The sequence below is a fragment of the Trichosurus vulpecula genome, chromosome 8 (genome assembly GCF_011100635.1).
Source record: "Trichosurus vulpecula isolate mTriVul1 chromosome 8, mTriVul1.pri, whole genome shotgun sequence".
NCBI lineage: Eukaryota > Metazoa > Chordata > Mammalia > Diprotodontia > Phalangeridae > Trichosurus > Trichosurus vulpecula.
In genome coordinates, this window is record NC_050580.1 from 22724534 (window position 1) to 22747201 (window position 22668).

Consider the following 22668-nt stretch of genomic DNA (forward strand, 5'->3'; position numbering starts at 1 on the left):
CTTACTATTTGTCTATGCTGGGGATGCTGGATTCCTTTCTTTCCCTCCCTCCCTCCTTCCTTCCTTCCTGCCTTCCTTTCCTCCTTCTTTCCCTCCTTCCCTCCCTCCATCCCTCCTTCCTTCCCTCCCTCCTTTCTTCCTTTTGTCCTTCCTTCCCTTCCTCCTTCCTTCCTTCCTTCCTTCATTCCTTCCTTCCCTCCTCCCCTCCTCCCTTCCTCCCTTCCTCCTTTCCTCCCTTCCTCCCTCCTTCCCTCCCTCCTTTCTTCCTTTTTTCCTTCCTTCTCTCCCTGCTTCCTTCCTTCCTTCCTTCATTCCTTCCTTCCCTCCTCCCCTTCTCCCCTCCTCCCTTCCTCCCTTCCTCCTTTCCTCCCTTCCTCCCTCCTTCCCTCCCTCCTTTCTTCCTTTTGTCCTTCCTTCCCTCCCTCCTTCCTTCATTCATTCATTCCTTCCTTCCAGCCTCCTCTTCTCCCCTCCTCCCTTCCTCCTTTCCTCCCTTCCTCCCTCCCTCCCTTCCTCCCTACCTTCCTTCCTTCCTTCTTTCCTTCTTCTCTTTCTTTCTCTTTTCTCAAAGACCAAACTTTAAACCCATTTCACTCTGAAGCTCATAGATTGGACCACAATGGGTCCCTGCCCAAGCTCCACTTAATGGCTATATTTTGGGCCCTCCTGGTTTAGAGCCAATGTCTATAGCAACTGTTCCTCTTTTGACTGGCAACCCTGAGGGTCTTCCTCTCCCAGTTTGATTTATTTTTCTTTCTTTTTTTCTAATTAAAGGGGCCATCCCTTGACTGAATGGATGTTGCCTCACTCAAAATGAGAACCTGAAAAGACCTCAGCCTAAAAGGGCCAGGGCCTCCCAATGCATCCTGGGCCATCTCCAGTCATCCTGGTGAATATCAGGCCACTGGACCCAGAGGGCTCTGGAGGAGAGAGTGAGGCTGGTGACCTTGCACAGCCCTCCCTCACTCAAATCAAAGTCAACTGCAAGTCACGTCATCATTTCCCTGATGTCATTGAAAACGAAGGACAAACACAACAACAATGCTGGGATGCTGGGCATTTATTAAACTCTTACTGTTTGTCTGTGCTGGAGATACTAAGAAAAAACACCAAAACCTTGTGTTAGCCCTTCCTCATGTTTTAATGGCAGAGATAACATGTAAATAACTATAAATATAATGCAAGATATGGCAGGTGAATAGGCAAAGGCCTCCTACAGAAGGTTGAGTCTTTCAGGGAAGCCAGGAGGCAGAGGGAAAGGCATAGGAGGACACAGTCCAAGGGACAGAGTTGGGAGGAGGGGCCTGGGTGAACAAGATTAGTATCTTTGAATTGTGGAGGGAAGGAAAGTGTAGGAACTCTGAGGCCAGGTTGTGAAAAGGCTATAAAAGCCACATAGAGGGTTTTATATTTGGTCCTGGAGGTAAGAGGGGGCAATGAAGGTTTGTGCTGGTGTGCCGTCTCCCCTCACAGAGCCAATTGTTAAATTTCAAATGTCAGCATTTACACCTTGGAAAATGGCAAACACCATAAGTAGGGGCTTGAGTCACCGCCTTCTTCATTGTCTAGACTTAAGGAAGTGATGGAAAAATGCAAATTAAACTTAAAAGTGAGTTGTAAATTTGGGGGGGGTGCAGGGGGAGAGCTTGCTATTAAACATTTACCAGAATACCCCTGAATGTGCATGTGTCTTATGAGGGAAGGATGGGTAATGCCCTCCATCAATGCCAGGCCGCATCTGCTCTGCAACTTAGAATCTCAGAGAATTGGCCGCCATGCTGAGAGATTTAGTGACTCTCGGGGTCAAAGAGTTGGTCTGTGTCAGAGAAAGGACTTGAACTCAGGTCTTTCCGACTCAGAGGCTAGTTTTCTATTCCCTATACCATTCTTCTTATCCCTATAAAGACAGAAATATCTATGTAGGTATGTATGTATGTATGCATGCAGGTATGTATCTAATAAGTATAACATAAATATATACGTACATATATTTATATATTGTTGTTCAGGTCTTGATCAGTTGTGTCCAGCTCTCCATGACCCCATTTGGGGTTTTCTTGGCGGAGACATTGCAGTGGTTTGCCATTTCCTTCTGCAGCTCATTTTACAGGTGAGGAAACTGAGGCAAGCAGGGTTTAGTGACTTGCCCAGGGTCACACAGTAAGCGTCTGAGGCCACATTTGAACTCAGGTCCTCCTGTTTCCAGGCCCAGCAATCTATCCATTGTGCCATCTAGCTGCCCAATAACCCATACGTATATACATTGATATGCATAAATGTGTGAACCGGGTACTAGCTAATTTAAAGAATAATAAAGAAAATCAGCCTGTCTCTTAGCAATCTGTGTCCGTATCTCATCTCTCTCTACCAAGTGTAGAGACAGGACTCATTTGATGGGAGGGTCTAGGTCCTAGACATGGCAGACTTTCCACTGGGATATTCATGCCACTGCTTATCATGGGTACCTAAGCCTTTCACCACCCTGCCCTGTGGCTGCCCAGCTCACAGCTCTGCCCCCAGGAGGCGCTTAATAAGTGTTTTCTGGATTTGAATAAAGCCCTGATGGGTCTGAGAGGTCTGTTGTCTCATGGAAGGGCATCAGCTTTCTTCTTTTGGCCCCCAAGGGCATGTCAAGAAGCAGTGGGGAGAGGTACCATGAGGTGACTTAGATCTTTTTAACTTAGAACTTTTTAACAATAAGAACTAGCCAGGGCTTAGGGGAGACAGTGTGGGCCAGTGCAAAGAGCTCTGTCTTAGGCTTAGAGAAGATGGGTTCAAATTTTGGTCCTTTCCAGCTCTGAATCTCTCGAGTAAATTTCCTTCATCTCCCTGATCTGTAAGATAAGGGGGGTTTATGAGAAGGCATCTGAAGTCATTTCTGGCTCTAAATCTACGATCCTTATAACAAGGAAGCAGTGAGCTCTCCATCTTAAAGTCAAGATGGAATGACCACTTGGTGTGTAGCCCGTAGGAAGGACCTAGTGCTCAGCATAGTTAGTACCTGGCATATAGTAGGTGCTTAATAAATGTTGCAGTGACTGAGTAGGAGTAGGGGATCTCCTAGGTCTCTACTAATCCTGAGTTTCTGTGATTTTGCAAGTGTTGTAATCAGCTCTCTGATTTCAACGTTCTAGAGTTTGGACAGGGCAGCTAGGTGGCTGGCTCAGTGGATGGAGCACCAGGTGTGAAGTCAGGAAGACTCCTATTCCTGAGGTCGAATCTGGTCTCAGACACTAGCTGTGTGACCCTGGGCAGATCATTTAAGTCTGTTTGCCTTAGCTTCCTCACCTGTAAAATGAGCTGGAGAAGGAAACGGCGAACCACTCCAGTATCTTTACCAAGAAAACCCCAAATGGGGTCGTGAAAAGTTGGGTATGACTGAAAATGACTGAACAACAAAGAATTTGGACAACAACTCCAAAGTCTATTTCATCGGGATTTTGGAAGATGAAACAAGATGAGCTCTGAAAGTACCATTAGGAAAACAGGACTATACTTACGATGGTTGTTGTGGTCTCTTCCGTCACCACCTTCAGGGTGTCCACCACAGAGATGTAGCCAAGCCTCTTAGCAATGGCCAGCGCTGTGTTTCCATTCTAGCAAGGGAAAAACATCAGGAAGGTAAGTGTTAGAGAAGAAACCCAACTTAATTTCACCAAAGTAAGTTTAGCCACCCAGGGCAGGCAGCATCCTGGCTTCAAAGACAGAACACTGACTTTTCAAGTTCCAGGCTCCTTCAATGACTGGCTGTGTGTGGCTGTGGTTACTGCTGGACTTCAGATTCCTTATCTGTAAATGGGGAATGATGATAATATAATCCCACACCATTCTCATGGGGTTGTTGGAAGGCATGTACTCTGCATTTTACTAATAGCTGTAAAGTAACAATTATATCATTATTGCTCATAATAGAGTGGCAGCAGGGAATAGTAGAGAGTCAGTCTTGGAGTCAGGAAGGCGTGGGTTTGAGTGTTTGCCACATCTTGGCTGAGTGACTCTAGGCAAGTCACTTAACTTTCCAGCACTCCCGGGTGACTCTCAAAGCCAACTCTAAATGGCCCAGGGAGTTTCCTTAGCCAGGATGTCCAACTGCTAGTGAAATCACAGATCTCATCTTAAAAAATTAGTCAAAATGTTCCTTATAATTATTGTATCACATTATTAAAATTAATATTGTACATATGGGCTAAGTCCGTATTTCCATAGCACTTTCAGCTGTATGAAGAAGTTTCCTCTTGACTCTGTGAGGCAGATAATGCCTTAATGATTTATATAGTTTATTTATTTATAGCATTTATATAGTGATTTGGAAAGGGCTTTTCAAGGATCATTTATTTTATACTAACAATAACCCTGGGAGGTAGGGGCTATTACTCGTTACATTTTACAGATAAGGAAACTGAGGTAAAAAGCCAATGTGTCTTCTTTAGTGCTCCAGAGCTAGGAAGTGTCTGAGATGGGATCTGGACTCCTCTCCCTGACTCCGGGTCTAGCCCTCTACCCCCTGAACCATTGGGCTGCCCCATAATGCACGCACTGGCATCTCTCTGACTCCAGGTCTAGCCCTCTACCCCCTGAACCATTGGGCTGCCCCATAATGCAAGCACTGGCATCTCTCTGACTCCAGGTCTAGCCCTCTACCCCCCGAACCATTGGGCTACCCCCATAATGCAAGCACTGGCATCTCTCTGACTTCAGGTCTAGCCCTATATCCCCTAAACCATTTGGCTACCCCCATAATGCAAGCACTGGCATCTCTCTGACTTCAGGTCTAGCCCTCTACCCCCTGAACCATTGGGCTACCCCCATAATGCAAGCACTGGCATCTCTCTGACTTCAGGTCTAGCCCTATATCCCCTAAACCATTTGGCTACCCCCATAATGCAAGCACTGGCATCTCTCTGACTTCAGGTCTAGCCCTCTACCCCCTGAACCATTGGGCTGCCCCAAAATGCACGCACTGGCATCTCTCTGACTCCAGGTCTAGCCCTCTACCCCCTGAACCATTGGGCTGCCCCATAATGCACGCACTGGCATCTCTCTGACTCCAGGTCTAGCCCTCTACCCCCCGAACCATTGGGCTACCCCCATAATGCAAGCACTGGCATCTCTCTGACTTCAGGTCTAGCCCTCTACCCCCTGAACCATTGGGCTGCCCCAAAATGCACGCACTGGCATCTCTCTGACTCCAGGTCTAGCCCTTTACCTATTGCACCATTGAGCAAGCACTGGCATCATTTTATAGAAAGAGAAACTGAAATCCAGAAACTTGTCCAGAGTCACACAGCTAGTAAATGTCAGTTAGAATCGGGATTCGCACCCAGGTTTTCTGAACCCAAAGACCATTTTCTCCCCCATTAGACACTCCTTGAGATCAGGCCCTGTCTTTTGTCTTTCTTTGTATCTGAGGTTAGCACAGTGATGGGCACATGGTGGGCGTTTGGTCCGTGCTTATGGACTGTGTGATCATGATGGCTATGCCACGTATCCCAGGAGGGGGAGTTAGCACTGTCATTGCAATAAAAAAACATTCAGTTAATGATTCTCACTTCTTTAGCTACCCTCGAAGCAGCGCTTTTCCAATGGTGCTATACCACAAAGGTCGAATTTTTCCTGAAGGAATATTCAAGCAGCATTTTAGGATTTGGGCCTTCATTGGGGTAGCCTATTGTGGATTTATGTTTTGCATATTGCCACATTTTCCAATACTTGCTTAAGACAGGCTCTGTACCTGCTCAAAGGGCACCCGGTGTGACATCAATGGGACTGATGGGTGAAAATCCATCTTTTTCTTCCAGTCCCCTCCCTCCTCAATCCCTCCTCCCCTCCTTCCATGGTATTTGTCACAGCAGTCTACAACAGAGCTTAAAACAGGCCTGGACAGCTGTACGAGGAACCTCACAGACTTGACAGTCTACGTGAGCCTTCCACGTGAAACAAGGACACGTGTTCTCCCTCCTCACACAGACACACACGTTCCCCTGGTTGGCCATTCAGTCAGATGCTTTTAGAATTCAGGGATCTCATTTCTGTGTGTGTGTTTACAAATATGAGACTACATTCTCTGACTCATACCACTAGATCAAGGGCTTCCTCCATTTCCGTTCACGAGAGGCACCAAAGCCGTGTGTGAGAGAGATGCCCAAGCCCCCCCTCCTGCCCGTCCCCCAACGAGGGGTCCCTTCTAGTTTCACTCACCACAGTGAGCTCATTGGGGGAGGCGTTGTTCTGCAGTAAGATGTTGATGATGTGGGTGTGGCCCTGCTGGGCTGCCTGGTGGAGGGGTGTGTACCCATTCTGCAGAAGGGATAAAAGAAGGAACACCGGTTACTGCTTGTCCTGCTGTGAGGTGGGTCACTAGCATGGAGGCAGAGGATGGTCTTCACTCACCTTCGTTTTGGCGTTAACTTTTGCGAAGTGCTGGAGCAGGAAGTTAACGATCTTGATGTTCCCATAGTGGCAGCCCACGTGTAGTGGTGTATAGCCCATCTGTGATGGTAAAACATACACGGGAATCAGTGTCCACACAGAGAAACAAATGGTACACACTGCTGGAATGGACACAAAGGTTACTCTTGCAGGCTTTTACAAACTGGCTTCTAAAAACCTCATTTTGGATTTGGGGGCTAGTAGGGAGAGGACCTGACATCTGTCTGGGGTGAATACCGTCCCAAGGGTGGCCCCTGTATTCAGCTATCTGGACAACAGTGGGGCCCAGGGAATAGCCTTCTTTCTTTACTGATGACAAAGCTGAGCCTTGGAGAGTTTGTGTGACCTTCCTGGGATCTTAAGATTGGCCAGTAACAGATCTGAGATTTTACCCTGATTTCTCAGCACTGGCTCATTCATTCATTCATTCATTCATTCCTTCATAAGTAGGACCTGTCACTGGATCATAAACGGAGATGGAAGGGACCTCAGAGACTACCACATCCAGCTTCCTCCTTTGTGTTATTGTTCAGTTGTGTCTGACTCTTCATGGCCTCATTTGGGGTTTTCTTGGCAGAGATACTGGAGTGATTTGCCGTTTTCTCTCCAGTTCATTTTACAGATGAGGAAACTGAGGCAAACAGGGTGAAGTGACTTGCCCAGGGTCACACAGCTAGTAAGTGTCTGAGCTCAGATTTGAATTCAGATCTTCCTGACTCCAGTTCTGACACTCTATCCCCTGCGCCATCTAGCCACCCTCCTTTTATGAATGAGGAAACTGAGGCTCATGGAGTTAACTGACTTGCCCAAAGGTCACCCAGGTGGTGTCTGAGGTTGGGTCTGAGCCTATGCCTTGTAGAAGAAGTGGGACAAAAGCTGGACTTTTCACACTTGGAAGGATGTGGAAGGGGGAGGACAAAACCTCAGGGACTCTTATAGCCTCAAAGGGGTTGGAATCAGAGGAATTGGGTTTGTGACCTGGTTCTGCATCTATTTGTGTGGCCCTCACTTTCCTTCACTTCGACTGCCTTACCTAAAATAAGAGTGTTGATGAGACCATCTCTCAGGTCCCCCCTATCTTCAGAACTCTGATGTCTGAGGCTTTACATCTGTGGCTCACATGGCTCTAACCTCATTTACTGCTGCCACCCCCAACCAGAGCAATGACTGCTGGTTTAATTCTGTTCTGCTCTCCCAAATCCAAATACTGCAAAAATCCATCCTTGCCCCGCCCTGCCCTGTACTCAGCATCACATAATACACCACAGAAGCTAAAACCTACCTTCACTGTTGTCTTTTTTTTTATAGACAAAGCAACAGGGCCATTTAGATCAGCCTGTACCTAAGACCCTTTGCCACGTACCTGGCAAACGTTTGCCTCTAGGCCACCAATGAAGGCAACCCACTAAGCGATCAATCCATCAATACACATTTATTAGGCATTGACTGAACATCACTAATTGTTAGGAAGTTTTTCCTTATATCAAGCCTAAATCTTTCTCTTTGCCAACACCCCCCCCCCCACTTCATTCTGCTCTCTGGGGCCAAGAAGAGCAAGTCTATTCCCTTCCACAAGGGAGCCTTTCAAATAATTCAAGACTGCTCATAATACTCCTCCAGCCCAAACACCCCCTGTTCCTTCAGCCAAGGCAGGAAGCCAAGGTGCTTCACCACCTCTGTTGTACTCCTCTGGACACCCTCCAGTTGATCAATATCCTCCCTAAAATATGGCGCTGAGCACTGGCCACGATCATTCCGGATACAAGGGGACTGTCACCTCCTTAGTCCTAGACACTTGTCCAATGAGCACATCACTGGTTGGAAGCAACAAGGCCTACAAGGCCGACGCAGGGGTCATTTGTAGTCCATAATCTCTTTGCACGGACTCTCTTCTCTTTAGGGGAAGGCTAAAGGATTAAGAAGGCCTTCCAGAATGAGGAAATCCTCTTTTCTAATTCAATGATGGGAAATTGATTTTTCCAGGCACATTTTCTATTACGGCACATTCTACATAAAGGGAATGGAATGGAGTAAGATGAAGAGGCAAAGTGGTCTTGGGAATAATCTTCATGTAATGTATGTTCTAGGCCTATGACAGGATAAGAAGCAGATATTCCAAAAATAAATAATTTAATAGATTATTTCTAAATAAAAATTTAATAACTCTTAAATGATTCTTGGCTCCTTCTGTTCTCTTGAGTATATGGGCATACCCAGACACAAACACAAATGCACGTGAGCATGACTCAGGACACCAAAGGCCCACAAGGATTTGACCTTCATGACAAGTCTGCATCCAACTGGGAGCCTGGGTGTGTATCGTGTCTCACAAAAGCCACAGAGAGGAGAGGACTTGGTGGACTTGGGTTGAGATTCTACTTTGGATACTCATTATCTGTGTATCCTTGGGCAAATCACTCAATCTCTCTAGGACTCAGTTTCCTTTTCTGTCAAATGATGGGCTTGGACTAGATGGCCCCTGACACCTTTCAGCTCCAGCTCTGTGATCCCTGCATCTCCACTGGCTTTGAGAACAGGGTCATGTTGCCCCAGCAAAGGACTCAGAGCCAAGAGGGGAGCCTGAAACATACCAAGCCAATCTGATCCCTTTGAAAGGCCCTCGCTACCAGCATCCTCCCATCACTTCCTCACCCAAGAAAACGACCAAATTATGTCTGCGAGCTAACGATGTGACTGTGTCAGAAAGAGCCCCGGATTGAGTTGGAATTGGGAGAGGTGTTGGAATTCCACCTCTGACAGTTACTAGATGCTTGACTTGGGACAAAGTCTTTTTGCCCAGCTCACTAATCTATAAAATGGAGATGACATTTGTAATGCTGGGCTCATAGGATCATGTGTGAACCTTAAAGCATCGCAGCAATGTGTGTTACTATATGCGACACTGCCTATAACAGTATTATTATGGGAGGCCACATGGAGTCATGGATGGAGGGCTGGTCTCAGAGTCAAGAAGCCTTGGGTTCAAGTGTGACTTCTGAGACATAATGGCTCTTTGATTGTGGCCAAGCTTCTTAACCTCCTAATGCCCCAGAAGGCAGCCAGGTGGCACAGAGGGTAGAGCGCTGAGCCTGGAGTCAGGAAGACTTGAGTTCAAATCCAGCCTCAGACACTTACTTGCTGTATGACCCTGGGCAAGCCACTTCACCCTGTTTGCCTCAGTTTCCTCATCTGTAAAATGAGCTGGAGAAGAAAATGGCAAACCACTCCAGCATCTCTGCCAAGAAAACCTTAAATGGAGTCACGAAGAGCTGGCTACAACAACAAAACCAACAGCTCTCTAAGCCTACAAGTAACAGAATGGTTGCCAAAGTGCACAGGAGTTTCTACATTGGGAATTTCCCACAATAGCCAAATCACAAGTTCCACCCCCGCCCCAAGGAAAAAAACCAAAGATTCCATCCCAGCTTCCTGTTCTGAGCTTCTTCAGCCTCTTTATTTAGAAAGTTAAATGTCCCAGCAAAGCCACGGGGAAACCTCTCACCCCTCCCCCTTTCCCTCTGAGTACAAATATTATAATTAAGGGATAATTACAGACTCATCTCATTTTATGTGACAGTAACTTCTCCCAAGAAGGAAACTGAGAGTAAACGACTGGTTCCGAGACACATGCTTTTTAAAAGCAAATATATTGTCTATAACCTGGAATGTAGTAACACCTCTTGATGCTGACTCATCATTGATTAACACACATTTAACAAGCACCTACTGTATGCTCAGTACAGAAGGAGCTGGGAAAAGCTACAAAGGTTCCTGCCCCAAAGATCGATGTACAGCTGGAAGGGACATTAGAGTTCATCAAGGTCACAGCCTTCATTTGACAGGTGAGGAAACTGAGGCACATACTACTTAAGTAACTTGCCTAGAGTCAGACAACAATCAATCAATATTTATTAAGTACTGCTATCTCCCAGGCACTGTGCTAAGGGCAAAATGCCTTCCCTCAAGGAGCTCACGATTTAATGAAGGAAAAAACGTGCAAATGAATCCATGGAAAGCAAGCTTTCTACAGGATAAATAGGAAGTAATTAAAAGAGGGAAAGCCGTGGAATGAAGAGGGATTGAGGAAGGCTTTTGGACTCTTAATCCTGTGCCCCATCCACTCCAACACCTCTCTGCTTCTCTGTAATGTGCTAGCCTCCATCAGGCCAGGGACCATGGTCCTATGCCCCTTTCTATCTCCATGAACCCTTAGCACACGGTAAGCGCTCAGTAAAAGGCCGCTGTGTTGTCCCTGCTCTCTAGGGTACAATGCTCTCTCTAGACACAGAAAGAGAAATAACGGCATAAGGGGACCCAACAATGGACAAATGTGTTTCTGTGTCGCCAAAGTGTCTATTTTCTTGGCTCCTAACTTAGTCTTGGACGCCCAAAGAGAGAAAAGCCATATAACAATCTCCCTGTGCCAAATGGTTTCAGGTATTTCCTAGTGGCTCCTGGGGGTGACTAAAGTTTTTTTTTTTGTGACTCTAGTAGCGAGGGTATCCTGGACCCTCAGCATTTCAGAACATTATTAAGGGAAGAAGAGAGAAAGAGAGGGCAATCATCAGTGAAGAAATTTAAATGGATGTACTATCTTTTCCAAAAGAAGATCCTCTTTCTCCTTGGAGGTCTTTGAACAGAAAATGAATGACCACTTGTAACGTATATGATAGAAGGATTCCTTTTGGATAAGGGTGGGACTAAATGCCCTGCAGATCCTTTCCAACTCCCCAATCCTGTGATTCCATATGGAAAAGGGATTAGATTTGCTCCTCTTGGCTCTAAAGGGCAGGACCAGGAGCAAAGGGAGAAAGTTGGAAAAACTTAGATTTAGGGCTGGTAACAGAAAAATTTTTAGGCAGTTCTTTTAAGTTTTAAGTGATTTAAATAAAGTTTATTATTTAAAGCCACTTAGGGTTGTCCCAAAGTAGAATGGATTTTCTCTGGAGATCTTCAAGCAAAGACTGGATGATCCCTTTGCTGGGGATATTGTCATGGGGATTCCATTTGGATATGGTGTGGATTAGAAGGCTGCTGAGGTCAATTCTAACTCTTAATTTCTGTGATTCCATATGGAATGGGTATTAGATTTGTTCCTCTTGGCTCCAAAGGGAAGAACCAGAAGCAATGACACAAATTTAATCTTCCTAACAATCAGAGCCTCCCAAGAGTGAAATGGGCTGCCCCTGGAGGGCTTCCAGCAGAGATCGAATGGTCACTGGGCAGGCAGGTTGTCCTGGGGATTCCTCTAGGATGTGGGTCAGACTAGGTGGCCACCGAAGTGCCTTCTGCCTCTTGAATTCTGGGATTCTGCCCCTATTATCATCAGGGTATCTCCTTGGAATCCTTTTCTCTAGGACTGAGGGGAATCTGTGCTGCTTTTCTACTAACTCTCAGTAAATCTCCCTCATGACACAGAAACTTTCCCAAACTGCCCCAGGTTCTGCCAAAACCTCTGGGCCTGTTCAGACTGACTTTACCAATCTGGTAGTCTTAATAATATGATTTCAGAGAGTGTGTGAACAAAAATAGTGACTGCACTAAACTGGCATCTTGACAAAGCCAACACCACACTAGGATTTGAACTAATATCAGAACACTTTTCTTTGGTCTAGACCTGTGGTCAGTTCAGGGTACTCCTGGTACTAAAATTCCTTCCACCAGTACATATCAACAAACTCCTCTGTAACTTACAGTGTTAGATTTCATGGAACACTGAGAAATAATGCTAAAATTTGTAGCCAAGTCTTCCTGCCTCTGGGACTGCTGGTCTACCCACTATGCCAAGCTGCCTCTCAAATCAGGATATGTCTACAGGAAATATGCTTGAAGTTCACTTTACTCAATAAAGTTTTTACTTAATACACAATTATGTTTATTAAAGGTCTACAAAACCCTTGCTATGTATAGTATTAAATCACAGGATGATGGTGGCCTGTTCTTCTGACACATTATATTCTAAAAGATGTTAAGCAGTAATTGGCCTTTTTTGGCCTTTACTGGCAAAAATGCCACTGTACAAGGTGTAGGAGATAGAGTGCTGAGCCTGGAGTTAGGAAGACCTGAGTTCGAATCCCAGATCAGACACTTACTGGCTGTGGGATCCTGGGCAAGTAGTTTAACCTTTGTTTGCTTCTGTCAAATGAGGATAACAGCCCCTCCTTCCCAGGATTGTTGTGAGGATCTAATGAGATGATATTTGTTAAGCACTTAGTACAGTGCCTGGCACATAGTAGGTGGTATATAAGTGTTAGCTGTTATTATTAAACAGATATGTTGCAAGAAAAGGTTGTCAGAAAACAAGTACTGACAGAATCATAGCAAACACTCAAGGAGGGAGAATGTTAAGAACTCTTTCCTATGCAGATACAAATTCAGGCAGGGAAGGTGCTCTACAAAGGACAGCTCCCCCAGCATAGTCCCATCTCTGACGCCCCAGAGGAATTGTGGGATTCTGGCCTGCTTTTTCTTGATGAAGTTTGGAATCCTGGCACTGGATGTGAAATCCATGTGATGGTTTGTTTCAGGGAAGTAGCAGATTTGGTCATTAGAAATGGAACCAAAGACCCCATCAGAGGTAACTGATGACGTCAAAGACTTTCTATGAAACTTGGGAAAAAAAAGGAATCTGAATATATATGTGAAATATAACATAATTACATATACAATAATAACTTTTTCTCTAGTGTGTGAAGGGTGGTAATGTTCTCTACTTACATCACTTCATTTGGTCCTCACTACAGCCTTGTGAGACAAGTGCTAAAAGCCTTATTTTATGTCCATTTTACAGATAAGGAAATTAAACCTCGGAAAAGTTGATGTGGCTTGTTTTGGGTTACAAAGCTAGTGCTTAAGGTGGGATTTAAACCCAGACCTTCCTGACTTCATGTCTGATGAACTATCTATTATCTGTCTATCAGCATCACAAACACTGAGAAGTTCAGGTAGGTAAGAAGGTCGGTAAGTCCATTTGAGAGATTCTATCTGTATTTATAAAAATACATTCACATTTTTTTTCCATCTGTAGATTTTTAAGTGGACTTTAAAAAAAGTGATGAAGACTTTTGTCCTTTATTCTCTCCCCTTCAGTGACTGGCCAGTGGGAATAAGGTTTTTCTATTTGTGGTTCATCTGGAAAAAAGGGAATGATGACAGTGACAACCTCCTAGGGTTGTTGTGAGGATGGAATGAGATCACAACCATAAAGCACTCAGCATGGCGGCTGGCACACAGTAGGTGCTATATTTTTGTTGTTTAGTAGTTTTTCAGTCGTGCCTGACTCTCCGTGACCCCACTTGGGGTTTTTCTGGCAGAGGTTCTGGAGTGGTTTGCTATTTCCTTCTCCAGCTCATTTCGCAGATGAAGAAACTGAGGTAAACAGGGGTAAGTGACTTGCTCAAGGTCACATAGCCAGGAAGAGTCTGAGGCCAGATTTGAACTCAGGAAGAAGAGTCTTCCTGATGCCAAGCCCAGTGCTCTATCCACTGCGCCACTTAACTGCCCAGGTGCCATATAAATTTTAGCTATTATTATTATGTGCTAGGGATCTGACCCAAGACAACTACACCATGAAAAGAAAATAGTATTTTAAAAGAACATTTCATATGGATGACATGCCACAAGAGCTACAAAACTCTGCTTATCCCAGTGATCCCACCACAAAGCATCTAGCCTAAAGATACTGTTAGTTTTTAAAAAGACATTTCTGCATCCAATAATATATTGTCATGGGGATTCTTGCTCAGTTATGAGTTGACCTTGGTGGTCCCTCAAATTCCTTCTAACCATGTAATTCTGTGATCCACAGAAGATTTATTTATTATACTGATAAGTGGTAATCATCCTTGGTGTCTCATAACCAGTGAATGGCTGAATAAATTGCAGCATTTTGACATGATGGGATACTATCGCTCTATAAAAAATGACAAATAAGAACACCAGGGCCTAGAAATAGGAAATCATTTCTATAAAAAGATGGAGGGAGACGAAAGCAGAATGAGAAAAGCAACATATATACCCACTAGGACTATGTAAAATAAATAATAAATCTGCTAAATGCAGAGAAGGAGATTAGAGGGGGACCTAGAGCTAAGAAGATTTAATTATTATTATTTTATCAAATTTTATAGAAATATGTCATCATATAAAACAGGAATTTTATATAATATAAAAATTTCAAATAAATATCATGTGTTAGCTTTTATATATTTTATAATGTATAATCTGTAATGATATAGCATGTGTTATTATTAATAATATTACTTATGCATACATCTTTTTCCTTTGGGAAAACTTTATATAGTTTGGTGTATTTGGCTTCTTTTGTGATTTTATTCCTCATTTAATTTCTGTCATTGTTTTTATTGAGGTTGCCATTATTTATAATAAAAATTATTAAATTAAAAAGTCATATGGTAGAACTATATTGTTTCAGTCTCCTTGGAGAAGAAACAAACGACAGGTCAAAAAATTAACACGGAGAACATTGGATGTGCCATACACAGGGAGCATGATAGGACATGCTCCATAGACATTTTCCAAGCTGAGTGATGAATGATGCTTCTCATAGGGCCGCAGTGCCCAGGGAATGGCAGGTCATACCTTGGTTGGGGCATCGATGGCTGCTCCTTGATTCACAAGGACCTCGGCCACGTTCACTCTGTCCTCTTGTGCAGCCAGGTGGAGCGGTGTCAGGCCACTCTGGAAAGTGCACAAAAAACAGTTGACTTTTAGTATGTGAAAAACAGATGGAGTTGATAAGATAGTAAGTCACAATTTTAATAAAAAGAAAATACAGCAGAAAGCATGACTTATAAAGCCAATCAATTGGCAAGCATTTCTTAAGTTGCTACTGAATGCCAAGTACCGAGGATGTGTTCAAAAAGTTTTTGTCCTCAAGGGAGTTATACTTTATATATCACCAAAATTTCATTTTCCCAATAATCCAGTAAACCCTTTTCCTTGCACTACAATCCCCCTCTAATGCCCCACTGCACAGGAGGTGATTCTGGCTTCTCAAATTAATGCTAGCAGGACATGAGCTCATCCTACGACAGGGAGAGGATTCCAGTGGACCAGTCTCTCACCCAAGGGCTAGCCTATGTCTGAAGAGGTTCATCATTAGGCTTGTCCATAGGGTGACAATAGCTTTTGGATGCAGCAATTCCTTGGAGCCCTTTAATGAGATCTAGAGGGCTTGTGATCTGTATCAGTCAATCGATAAGCATTTATTAAGCATCTACTGTGTGCTAGGCACTGTACTAAGTGCTGGAAAGGAATACTCACACTGTAAAAATGAGAAAACCTTGGGGTCTTGACATGAGTAGGCCTTTTAACAGAGTGACAGCAACAGTAACAATCCACATTTATTTGTTTTTTTGTGTGTGTGTGTGAATCAGATTCAGAGCTAGGAGGACCTTTGGAGGCATCCTGTTCCTGAAGGATGGAGCTTATATATAATGTGGTATGAGTCATCTCTCTGTGGCTTTCACAGTGAACTCAGTTAGATCTATACAGTGGATGTTGGTGTTATGGAGCCCCCTTTTCAGGGGAAGTTCTGCACTAAGGCCTGGGGACACAGAGCATCCCCATGACCTTCTGGATGAGTTATTCCCACCCAAGGTCCCTCCCCTCTGAGGGTGGAGGGCTGATCTACATCACTTACAGACCTGAGGGAAAAAAGGTTTGGGAAAGATCACCTCAAACAGTGACATAATTATAGGGTAATTTTCCAAGGTAGATTTCCCTGGGGAGAAAATTGCATTTTTAGCCACAAAATTGGTCGAAGTGCTGTGGGCTGCTGCCCTAAGTTGGAGACATCCTTTTTTTGGTGGTTGGAGTGGGAGTTTAGGGCAGCTCTTAATGGAAGTTCTCCCTGGAATCTACAGAAAGTATCCCTTGGATCAGATTCATTCTTTGGCTTTCGTAGAGCAAATGAACTGAACTTTGGATAGACAATAAGGGGAGTCACCCAAAAATGGAGGTGGGGGCTAGGGATGGTGGAGCTACCACAGAAACAGGCCCCTGGCAAATTGGGAGGAGAAACAGGGGCAAGTTTGTAGGGAACCGGCAGACTCACGTGTAAATCAATCAACAAATTTTTATTAAGCCTCTACTGTGTGCCAAGCACCATGTTAGGCTCTGGGGATACAAGTGCAGAGAAACAATCCCTGCTCTTAGGAAGCTCATATTCCAGTGGGGAAGGATGTGTGTGAGAGGGAAAACCATTTATTAATGTTAGATATTTAATATTAAGTATTATTACCAACTTTTGGCCAAGTCCTTTACAAACAATCTCACTTGATCCTCACATTCTCATTTCATAGCTGAGGAAACAGGCTGATAGAGGTTAAATGACTCACCCAGAGTCCCACAGCTAACATGTGTCTAAGGCTGGATTTGAACTCAAGTCTTCCTGACTTCATCCATTGTGTCACCTAACTGCCTCTGCTATGTGCCAGGCACTGTGTTAGGCTCCGGGGATACAAGCACAAAGAAACAATCCCTGCTCTCAAGAAGTTTACAGCTCACTAGAGGCAAGATGTGGAGGCAGTATGGCGTGGTAGAAATAGCACTCACTCTGGAGCTCGAGGTCCTGGGCTCAAATCCTGCCTTGGACATTTACTTTGCGACCGACTGGTCACTGTCTCTCCAGGCCTTAGTTTGTTCATTGCAAAATGAGGCCCTGGGCCTCTGCTCTTCAAAGAACTCTACAGTTACAACATCCACTCTTTGTGTGACTGTGTCAGTCTGGAATCCCGGTGTGCTAAAAGATTGGAGCATTTCTCAAGGTCCCTGCCTATGGTGAGAAGATCAGCAAGTGTATCCTTCATAGTGAACAACATCAGGCCATCTTGGAGGAAAGTGCCCTTGATTAACAGAGCTCCAGGCCATTGGGTACCAGCATGAACTGGATCACACCTGGAGGACACCGAAGGTCAACAGTAATAAAGTTACTAAGGCTGGCGATGGGCAGAAAGGATATTTCAAGTCACTTCAGAAGCTGCTGAGAGAAATGGCCTGTTTGGACTTCTCCTGACCCCAAACTAGAGGAACCAAAGGAGATTCCAGGATAGAACGAGACAACAGTGAGACCTGGAAGGGACGCTGGGCCCAGACAATGGTTCAGACCCTCTCCAGAAAAACTGAACCTGTGCATATAATCATCTGCCACCTCTCAATTCCCAAGTCAAAACACTCCCCCTCTGTCCACCATTTCCCATATCTTGAACCTATTAGAATATAAGCTCCTTGAAGGCAGGGACTATTTCATTTTTGGCTTCATACATTGGCACACAGAGGGTGCTTAATAAATGTTTGTTGATTGAGTGATGCAATTCTGGAATTTCTCAGCTAGTAGTCTGTAAACCAGCTGACCCCCTACTAACAACCTCAAGGTAGTAGACAACTTTCCAATATTCATGGTATACAAGGTTTCTTTTCTAAAGAGATGAACAATTTTTACTGCAGAACTCTGAGATTCCTGGGAGAATATTGGATGGTTTGCTTTTAAGGTCCTTCCAGTGCTAAATCTATGACACTGACCTTTGTTTTTTGACCTGAGCTGTATTTTCATTGGGGTAGGAAGCTCCAGATCAGGAGCTCTATAAATACAGACTGGCATTGGATCTGCAATGTTTCCTGGGGCACTCATATGTTAAGTGGTTGGTCCAGGGCTATACAACCATTGTGTGTGTGTGTGTGTGTGTGTATGTGTGTGTGTGTGTGTGTGTGTGTGTATTAGCAGCAGCATTTGAACATGGGTCTTCCTGACTCTGAGGCCAATTCTCTAACCATTGTTTTTCTGGGGTTATATGTTTCCTTTAGAAATAAGGAAATCTTCCTAGGGATGACCGGAATAGACTTGTGATCATTCTTGAAACAGTAGGGGATTTCTCTCTGGATTTTCCCATGTCTGCTAGAAGAATGGAAGCAACATGAATTGCCTACTGCGCCCTGGAAGTTCTTTGCAAAATGAGGCCCTGCAAAATGAGTGCCTGCTTATACTGGAACCAGCTGATTTCAGTCAATTCAGAGAAAAGGAAAAAAAAAAGTCACCCCGGCTCTTGGGCATCATCAGACTGGCACATTTCCCTTTTCGATTAACCTTCAAAGCATTTTGTGGACATAGTCTCAGAGAAGACTTGATGAAGCAGAGGAGAGGAGAGCCTTTGTGATCACTATTTTCATGCCTAGAGGAAATCCAGAGTCTGAATCCGAGCTAGAATGACCTTAAGCTCAGGAAGCTAGGTGTCAGCCTCTCTCTAGGAAACAAGTGAATGATGTAGCAAGGTCTTAGAGGGAGCTCATCAGTGACTGCATGGGAAGCTTAGAAACACCAAGGTCTTAAGCGTCTCATAATCATGTCTACATAAAAAGAATAAACCATGCATTCCCCCTTACATTTAAAATGAAAGGCTGAAAATAATAATAGCCACCTAGGTGGTATAGTGGCTACAGTGCTGAACCTGGAGCCAGGAAGCCTTGAGTTCAAAGCTGGCCTCAGAAACTTTGCTAGCTATATGACCCTTGGCAAGTCACTTAACTGCAACCTGCCTCAGTTTCCCTATCTGTAAGGTGAGGATAATAATAGTTTCTACCTCTTAAGGTTATGAGGATAACCTGGGAAAATATTAGTAAAATGCATCACCAACCTTAAAGCATAATGTAAATTCTAGCCATTATTATTATGGAAAAATAAAATCACGTACGTTAGGGCAGGTGAGACAAGAATTCGAAGCATTTTAACCACAAAGATCCCTAATAATCTAAAACCCAAGCTCATACAATTTGTCCTGGAGCCCTTTCTATATCTTTTGAAGAATTGAGTTTGCTTAATTATAGTAAATGAGCAAACAGACAAAAATAAATACCTAAGGAATTTAGGTTGGGGTGGGTTGTATGTGGAAATTCTTTCCAGATGCATTTAAAATCCTAAATTTAGAAAAATGCCCCTTTGTTACTTCCATTGAATAAACATTGGTCAAATATCTCTAGGGTACAGCACGTTGGGCTAGGTATTTTTTGGGGGGTTGTGTTGTAGGAAGGTAGAGATTGGAGGGAATTTAAGGGGGGGACTTAAATAGGCATAGAACATACATTCTCTGCCTTCCCAGTGTGCAGTCTAACAGAGAATATGGGGCACATAAAATTAGCTAAGTTATGGTGCCCAGCGCTTAGCACATAGAAGGTGCTTAATAAATATTGATTTATGGGTGGATTGATTGAAAATGGTCCCTGTGGGATCATCTTGAACATGGCAAGACTGGACATCCTTAAGCCAATGCTCAATGACCACTTGTCACATATGACACACAGTGTCCTTGACTGGATTAGATTAGAGGTGTCCAACACACATCATATGGCTCACAACACTCTCAAGTGCGGCATGAATCACATTAAAATGTAATTGGGAAGTGTTTAACAAAATAAATAATAATTCAATAAAACACTGATAACATTACATTTCAAAGCTAAGTCACTATGTGGCTGACAGAGATCCTTGTACAGAGATTCGTGGCCTCCATTTTCATTTGAGTTTGAAACCACTGGAATAAACCTAGGCTCTTCAGATTTTTTCCAACTCTCAAAATACAGGATTTTGCCCTAGGTAAGTGAAGAAAATATTTCCAACAAGCTCAAGTAGTTCAGGGAGACCAATCTACCCAGAAATGATTTTTGCGCTACTTACAGGCCACTTTTACCTTTTGATAGAAAATAAATAACCTAGACTTCCCCAAGGCTCACTGTTCCATCAATTTTGTAGCTCTGATACCTGTGGAAGATTTATAGTAGGATAAGGTTGGCCCCAGGGATGAGTTCCCATCTCCCTCACTAGAGGGATTATCTCTATGATGAAATCTTAGGCATGTAGACGCATAGTTAGAAGCAACCTTTAAGGTTATCTAGTCAAACTTCTCATTTTAATTTGAGGAAACTGAGGCCCAAGGGCACACGGGTAAGCAAGTGGTAGAACCAGGGTTTGAGCCCAGATCTTGGATCCACTGGGATACTGAAGCAGATTCTTGAAAGTCCTAATATCCCATTTCTTTTGAAATAATCCACAATTTAGACTTTAGTGATTCAGACTTTGCCTTCTCCCCACCTGATCCAAACTCAATAAGTTTTGTGACAACTGTGGTACGTCCAGAGAAGTTGCCTTATTCACCTTATTGCTAAGATTCACGTTGGCATTTCTGGAGAGAAGCAAGGATACCATGTCTACGAGGCCCTCCTGGGCAGCCAGATGCACCGAAGAGATCCCTTGTCTGGTGACGGCATTGGCATCCGCGCCATACTCGAGCAGGCTGGTGGCTATGTCCATCTGATTCTTTTTGGCCGCGATGTGCAGTGGCGTGTAACCGTTCTGTTAATGCAAAGCATCTTATTACACGCTTGCCAGGAAGGAACAATGCAGAGCCAGCCCACTGGCTGGATGGCTTTCTACACAAAAATTCCCAGGCTTCCCTTCACCACTATGTTTTCATCCAGTATTTTTTAAAAAATGGACACTAAATGTATTCTACTCCACGTTGGCCATCGCTCTTTGAAAATGGAATCCTAGAGAAAAGCTTTATACCAGACAGCTGAAGACTTTACAAGGGTCCAAATCCTGTGCTTCCACTTTTTCCCCAACTGGAATATTCTTTCTCTTATTGCCTGGCACATAAGAGGTACCCAACAAATAAATAAATTTGCCCAATAAATTAAAGCTGGGAAAGGAGGGTATTCCCCAAGGAGTGTGCCCAAAGTTTGAGGTTTGGTTCCAAATAAAGGTTTGTAGGGGAGGAGAGAAAAGGAGAAATAAAGGAATAGGAACAGGGACCAGACCGATAATTTCATCAGTACAAGGAACTTCTAGGTGAGGAAATTTGATCAATCAAGGAAACTGGTACCTTCTCTGTAACTGCTGTCTTAGAGATTTGCTGGATTATTGAGAGGTCAAGCCCAGGGTCACATAAGAGAAGTGAAACAGTTTCAATGATTATGATTGAGAACAGGGTTAGATCATCATACCCTCACTGTCTCTGAGATGTCAATTTGCGGAGTAGGGAAACAGTCCAACGGTTTGTGGGTGCCCTCGATATGAATCAGTCTTAGAAATGACAAATATTTTGAATCACTTGGGTGCCCCTGCCTGATGGGACGCAGCCTGCCTGGCTCTGTCCCACCACACAGACAAATCCCTTTTCTGTAGCAGGTTGGGGGTGAGGACCTTAGGGCTATTTGAAATCACCCCACTCCCTGTGGAACTCAAGCTTCCCAACTCCCATGAAACCTATCCCTCCTGGCAAGCCCCATCAAAGGAGAAACAGGAGCTTTCAACTATTTTTAGGCCTGACCTATTCTCAGTTTGGAACTTCAGCTGGCTGAGGAGTCATTGATGCAGGGCTTTAGAAGCCTGTGTTCTTATGGCCCAGTGGAGAAGAACTCACTGTGGGACGGTGGTGCCAGCTAGCCTCGTCCTTTTATGGGCATCAACGCAGGCTGAAGAAATAGAATCAGATTCTTCAGCCTGTCCATCATGATCATGTTCAGGAATAAAGGCAGGGACTCAGATCTCCCACCATCAGACAATTCCTTTCGCTAACAATGCCAAGTTGGCCATTGACTTGGGTCAGAATAATTGTTCTTGTCACTATGGTGCTTTATAGAGTGGTTATAACAACCTTGTGGGGTGGGAGGGTAAGTATTCATGCTTCTCTGAGACTCATCAAAATGAGTGGGGAGCTGGAAAGAAGGTGGGACTTGTAGACAGGAGGACCTGAGTTCAAATCCTGCTTCAGACACTCATTACTGTGTAATCCTGACTTAGTTCATTTCATGTTTTTGGACTCTGGTTTCCTCATGGATAATTCAGACTTGCTTCTTTCATCTGAAAATGAGAATAATGGAAGCACCTGCTTTCTGGGGTAGCTATAAGGATTTAATAAAATGATATATGCATAACACTGCAAATTTTAGAATGCTATGTAAATACTAGTTATTAATTTTATTACTGCTGAATAGGATACAGTAAATATTAGGTAATTGGTACCTAATAATAATAAATATTAAATAAATAATAAATATTACCTAATAGTAGGTAAATGTAAACAGAAAAGGAAGGAAAGTAAGCATTTATGAAACACCTACTGTGTACCAGACACTGTTGCTAAGCACATTACAAATATCATCTCTTTTGATCTTCATAATAAAACCTGGGAGGTGGGTCCCTGTTTACAATTGAAGAAACCAAGG

The 22668-nt window shown here is 43.9% G+C and overlaps 1 protein-coding gene across 2 annotated transcripts in view; it reads right to left on the reverse strand.

Annotated features, from left to right (window-relative positions):
* The window catches only part of ANK3 (ankyrin 3), a 275643-nt gene that overhangs the window by 134676 nt on the left and 118299 nt on the right, over window positions 1-22668 (reverse strand). For both annotated transcript variants that reach the window (XM_036769578.1, XM_036769579.1), the window contains 5 exons: window positions 20597-20794; window positions 15031-15129; window positions 6391-6489; window positions 6199-6297; window positions 3501-3596 (listed from right to left, as the gene is read on the reverse strand). In XM_036769578.1, coding sequence (XP_036625473.1) covers window positions 3501-3596; window positions 6199-6297; window positions 6391-6489; window positions 15031-15129; window positions 20597-20794 — 591 coding nt within the window. The remainder of the gene's footprint in view (window positions 1-3500; window positions 3597-6198; window positions 6298-6390; window positions 6490-15030; window positions 15130-20596; window positions 20795-22668) is intronic.